Raw genomic sequence first — 5,707 nt, 5'->3', positions numbered from 1 at the left:
GGCCTCTCTCTCTCTCTCTCTCTCTCTCTCTCTGAATGCACCCTCTCCCCCTCTCTGTCTCTTATCTACTTCTTGTTTTATGTTTTTTTTCCTCTCAGATGAGAGAAATGAAGCACCACTGTACAAAATATACAGTAAATTTTGTGTGTGACCGTTTTTTTTTCTCTGTTGCTGATGATCTAAAGATGCTTGTCCTCCTTTCTCCTAACAAATAATCAATACCAGTATTCATTTGGAACAAAAGATCAAATGTGTTGGCTCCAAATACCAAAAATGTGAATCTTGCAGCAAATCATCAATCACACATTCGACCGCTACTTGGCTGCAAAATCCACACAAGGGCTCTTTTTCGTCCAAACAAACACAGACTGTGCATGGTTTTCGTGTATACATTCACAAGCCTCTGGGGTGCTGTTGTCGTGTGTATAAACAGAGTGGGGCTGATTCACAAAAAAACGTACATCCTGCTCGTTCTTGTCTCTGCCCGCTGAGAGGCAATAGGCACTTTAAAACACACATATGTTCACATATACAAATAGACATAGCTTCATATGTTGTTTATTTTTTTTTTTAACCCCATCAAAATTGGGTTTTAATGTTAGAAACAATCAAAAAAAACAAATCTTTGGTCTGTAAACAACCATAATTATATCCAAATGCACGGCGGAGATGCCAGTTTGTTATCCAAACTAGTTTCACCTCACCTCAGTTCAGCTGATGTAAGAACAGAGCGTAGGCACACACCTCTGATTTCACCTAGAGTGTGCATGCGTGTGTGTGTGTGTGTGTGTGTGTGTGTGTGTGTGTGTGTGTGTGTGTGTGTGTGTGTGTGTGTGTGGAGTAGCTGTCAACTTCAACCGATGCAGCTGTTTGGTCTGCAGCTGAAACGTGCTGGTTAATCAGTTCTCGACAGATTCAGTCGGTCTGGATGACAGTTCTGCTGCTTGCATTCAAGGCCGTGACACATTTGCATTTAGCCTTTATTTCCAAGCTACCCAAATTAGTCTTTTTTCCAAACCTGGCTGGCCTGGGCAGGATCAGAAGACGTTGGCATTTTAACAAATGTGAGATATTTCACATCGAAACACATACTTGAAGTGAAAGCCAACCGTTCATACTCGGCGTATGAACAAAAACACAAGCTTTTAAAAAGAAGCCTCCTTTTTCCGTCAGCTGTCAAACACTGGGCAGGCTTGAGGCGGCCACTGCGCCGCTCACTCCTGTTTAAACAAAGCAGACTCTCTCCCTCCTCCTCTCCTCGGGCCTGACTCAGTTACAGGGCAGCCAGGTGGAGTATGCAGGCTGCTGGCAGGCAAACACCGGCTGTACCTGGGCTATGTAGTAGTTACTGAAGTTACCATCTGCCACATAAGGAGCAGGTTGGTAGTAACATGTAACATTAGCCACGTTGGGGATGACGTTCTGCTCGGCCAGGACTCGCACCGCCAGCATGGCTATGAGCCCTAAGGTCTGCCGCCTCTCGTGTCCCATCAGGCACACCGTACTCTCGTTGACCACTCCGTGCAGGGTCATCAGGTAGTCGTACTTGCGGTCCTCCAGGCCCACAAAGTGGTTTTGAAGGTAGGACTCCAGCTTGCGCTGCTGCTCACCGATGTCAGGGAAGTCAATGAAGAAGCGTGAGCACATGTAGCGCTGCAGGGACTTCATCTCTGACTCGGAGGCGGCCCGGAAACCCCTCACCAGCAGGTGACAGTACTTCAGCAGGCCCCCGCCTCGGATCTCCTCTGGGTTCCGGGTGCAGATGATCTTGTGGCGTAGGTGGTCCAGGGCCTCGCCGAAGTCCCCGTACACGCTCTCGCCCATGATGGTGGGGTGGAAGGTCTCGGCCATCGGGTTCTCTGAGCACTCGTAGAAGAGCAGCAGGGAGTCCAGTTTGATCTGAAAGGAGTCCACACTGAACTCGAACTGCCTCCGGAGAGAGTCCACGAACTTCAGCTCCACGTTCTTCCCCCTGTTGTTGGAGAGGGAGATGAGGCTCCAGCGGTCTGAGTCATTACACACCTTCACCATCTTCTGCACATAGGCTTCCTGTGTGTGTGTGTGTGAGGAGGAGAAGAGGAGAAAATATTAAGTAGGCAGCCTTAAAAGTACAATCAAGAGATATTTACATGCACATTCAGGCCTGATTTTGCATTGTGCAACAAGGTTAACTGTTAATGAACATATATACAAAAACAACTACATCTATCTGTGTTATAAATCTTGTGTTATTAATTGCACTGACCCTCATATTAAAGACCATAGATGTACCTGGATGTGGGATCTAGGTGGCTGAGCTCAATATCCTCTCCAAATTGGTTTAACTCAATCCTCTTAACTACAAAAAACCAACATTTCACTCTCACTAAACTAATCTAATTGTATATTAAGCTTCACATAATGGCCCATAAGCCGAATTGGCACAAATACAATTAAATCTTATCTAGAATTAAATAACAGAAGCAGGAGAAAACAAGTAAAAACAAATTACCTTTAACGTTAACGGCGTTATTTTCTCTTTATTCACACAGTCGGGTAAAAAGTCCAGGAGACAGTCCAAAACTATGTCCTTCACAGTCTGGAAATCACTTTCACCTTTCATATCTGCGCAGAATATGAGGTCAAGGTCCTTAAAGCCCAGTCCGCTGTCCTCGTGCAGAATGTGACTGGCTGCGGAGCCGTTTAACCGCACGTCCCGGACGTGGATCTGTTTCTCCTCCATCCGACTCCGCACCACCTTGACGATCTGCCGCGGCTGCATCTCCAGGGTGGGGAAGTTCCCCCGGCCGTGGATCGGGATGGTCTCCGTCAGGATGGCGTCCAGCCGCTGCACTTGCTCCCAGCTGAGGACGCTAACGTTGCTGCCTTCTGTGTCTGACACGCAGCTGGCGGTGGAGCCACTGTCGTCCTCTGACATGGTGAAGCGTGGAAAAAGTCCTCAAAAATGGAAATAAAGCTACAAAATAAATAATAGGAACAGATCAGTTGTCGCGTCTTTACGCGTTCGGTATAGTTTGGAGACTAAAACTTCATCCAGAGCGGGATTCTGTGTAAAAAGTGGTCTGTAAACATATAATAAAATTAAAAAATATATAAAAGACCACAAGGCAGAAAGTGAATTACAGTCACAGTTTGCGCAATAAGCCTGTGGTTGGAGGTCCAGTGGCGCAGCAGTTGAGCTGGTGGTTGTGTGGAGGAAGAAGTGCAGCCCGTCAACAGAAGCGTGTAGAAAATGAGTCCTAACTTTCTCCTCTCTTTCTCTTTCTCTGCCCTTTTAAAACATTTGCCCCGGTGCGGCCGTCAGTGCGTCCGAGCGCTGCGCATCAGTCTTTGAAGGTCGCTGATGATCCAAGAGGGGGTTTGCTTTTCCGGCTGTGACTCCATCGCCCAAAGGCACGCCTATGATTTTATGAAATTTGCATGAATAAGCTGCTCCTCAAGTCGCACTTCTTTGGCACCATCGACGGTCAACCCCTCAGAGGAATCTTGTGGATTTTTACGCACAGCTCTTACATAAATTTGAATTTTCTCCTCTGCTCTGCCAACAAATAATCCCGTTAATACAGTTTGAATGTGCTCAGGAAATCCAGCTCGCTCTCCCTGACTTTGTTTAGTTCAACATATTTTCCCCACTTGTGCAGAAGTTAACCGTTACCTGCCCACTTGACATGCCGCGTCCTTGTGCACCAGTCAGGTCCGGAGTCTGAAGATGTCAGCTGTGCTTCACCCCGCCCCCCTCTGACAGTCTGCTGCTCAGTGAAAAAAGCCTGCTCAACATGCTCAACACTGTAAGACTCTGGTGAACCAGCTCCACAGACTGCATTCATGATATATTCATAATGCTTTTAATTTGAAGACCTTGATGTGCTCGTTCAAAAAAATATATTCTGTATGAAACTGTTCAAAATGATAATCAATGCGCATGAATTAATTTATGAATTACAACATACTGAAGGTCAGGTCCTCCTATAACCAAATGTTACATTTTAAAAAGAGAGGAAAAAGACATAAATCACATGGAATATAAAAGTTTTGTTCCAGTCTGTCTGATTCAACTGGTGCTGATCTGCATATAAAGCTCGCTTGATGTTGCCATGTCGCCCTCTGTGGGCCAGTTCAGGGACTGTTTTCTTTAAAAATGTCACAAGAAAACACTGTGATAAACATTAAACGTGCGCCAAAAAAGCCATCCAGGATGTTGTACTTTTGCTGTTTAAACCAGACAGGAAATATTGCCTCTGAAATCCGGTAAGCCTGTTACCCCCAGACCACTAACACCTTCAGGTCAATCTCTGCAGGCTCTCGCTCATAGGCTACCCTCAGCTTCTGACGCTGTATGTCGACTCTGAGCTTGGAAAAAACCCCACCTGTTATGGTGTTTTCATCTACCGTATGAGACAATTGTGTGCTCACAATTCAGTTTTTCTATCAAGAAATCAGAAGTCCTCCCCGAGCGTCAGACAGTCCGCGGTTCAGGCAGCATGTGTTGGGGTCAGTCAGGCGGTAGGATGGAGGCGGAGGGGTCAGGGCGTGGCAGCTGTCACAGATGCTCCATTAGGCAGCGTAAAGCCCTGCGTCACTGCAGCCACCCAGATCTGTACCTAAACCCTGATTATCCCATTTACTCCATTGCATTGCATTAACTCTGAGGCCCACACAGGAGCTCTGCCTCTGCACAGTGTCACCGGACACACACGGCCTCTAATGTTCAAGTTAAATCACACGCTGCAGCTCTTACAGACAGTAAAATAAATCACAAATTAAGAGCTCAGACAGAAAAGAGTAGTTTCGGTGCATAGTGTTGTAATTTTGAAAGAATCTACCTTCGGTGCATTTCTTAAAATTAACTTTTGTTTTCATACTTTGCTTTGGCGCGTGTCAGACAGGTTGATCGCAGGTCCCTGAAACTGAATCCCACATCTGGAAATATACATGGAACTATTAGTCAGTTACAATGGACCGAGAGCAGCCCCCGTCAATGTGTTTCCCAGGTGTGGAGAGACGGTTGCCGTGGACTGGACCCGGTCCCTCCACCGGTCCACGGTGCAGAGTTAAATCAAAGCAGCTGTCACAGGCCAACAGCAGGTAGATGCATATGGTATACATCCAAAATAAAGCTCTGCTGATGAGTTGTTTTGTGTAAATACCACTTGTCACCTCATCACTCACCGTGAAATGGGTGATTCATTGGTTGGTGGATTGTGAAAGACGTGAGATTAGGTTGTCAGAGAATTAAACGGTAGTGAGAATTTGAAAACAATACGCACCTTCTGCTCCTGGTGAAGGTGATGTCTTCCTCCTGCCATCTGACAGGTTTGTATTCATCCAGTCAAAACGGCAGCAACTTTAAATATGGAAAGGGAAAACAATAATAAACCAACACAGAGCAGTATTTCCTCACTTGAGACTCTAATGTATGGGGGAGAGACTTCTTCTGCTCCTCATAAAGCAAATCTTCACAGCACTCATCACGGCGCTGGTCTCTGGGGTCTACGAAACATTTTCAGGACAGTTCAGCCCAATAAAAAGAGAAAAAGGTGGACCTGTTTTGTGTTCCAGTGCCATTTATCTGTCTGCATAAGTGAGATTTATCTGCCATGAAGTGCAACATCTCCACCGCATTTGAGGCTTTTTCCTTTGGGTCAGGACCGTCTGTTGGGATGGAACAACAGACCTCGTCTTGTAGCTTTGATTACAAAACACGATC

General features: G+C 46.1%; 1 protein-coding gene across 1 annotated transcript; it reads right to left on the bottom strand.

Annotated features, from left to right (window-relative positions):
* Nucleotides 1–1,165: 1,165 nt before the first annotated feature.
* Nucleotides 1,166–3,074, bottom strand: tent5aa (terminal nucleotidyltransferase 5Aa). Its single transcript, XM_073485807.1, has 2 exons — nt 2,492–3,074; nt 1,166–2,049 (listed from the first exon to the last, which is right to left on the bottom strand). The coding sequence occupies exons 1-2, from the start codon at nt 2,915–2,917 to the stop codon at nt 1,270–1,272; spliced, it is 1,206 nt and encodes a 401-aa protein (XP_073341908.1). The 5' UTR covers nt 2,918–3,074; the 3' UTR covers nt 1,166–1,269.
* Nucleotides 3,075–5,707: the final 2,633 nt, after the last annotated feature.

The sequence above is a fragment of the Pagrus major genome, chromosome 17, assembly GCF_040436345.1.
Source record: "Pagrus major chromosome 17, Pma_NU_1.0".
Taxonomy (NCBI): Eukaryota; Metazoa; Chordata; class Actinopteri; order Spariformes; family Sparidae; genus Pagrus; species Pagrus major.
This window is presented reverse-complemented; position numbering and strand designations above follow the sequence as displayed.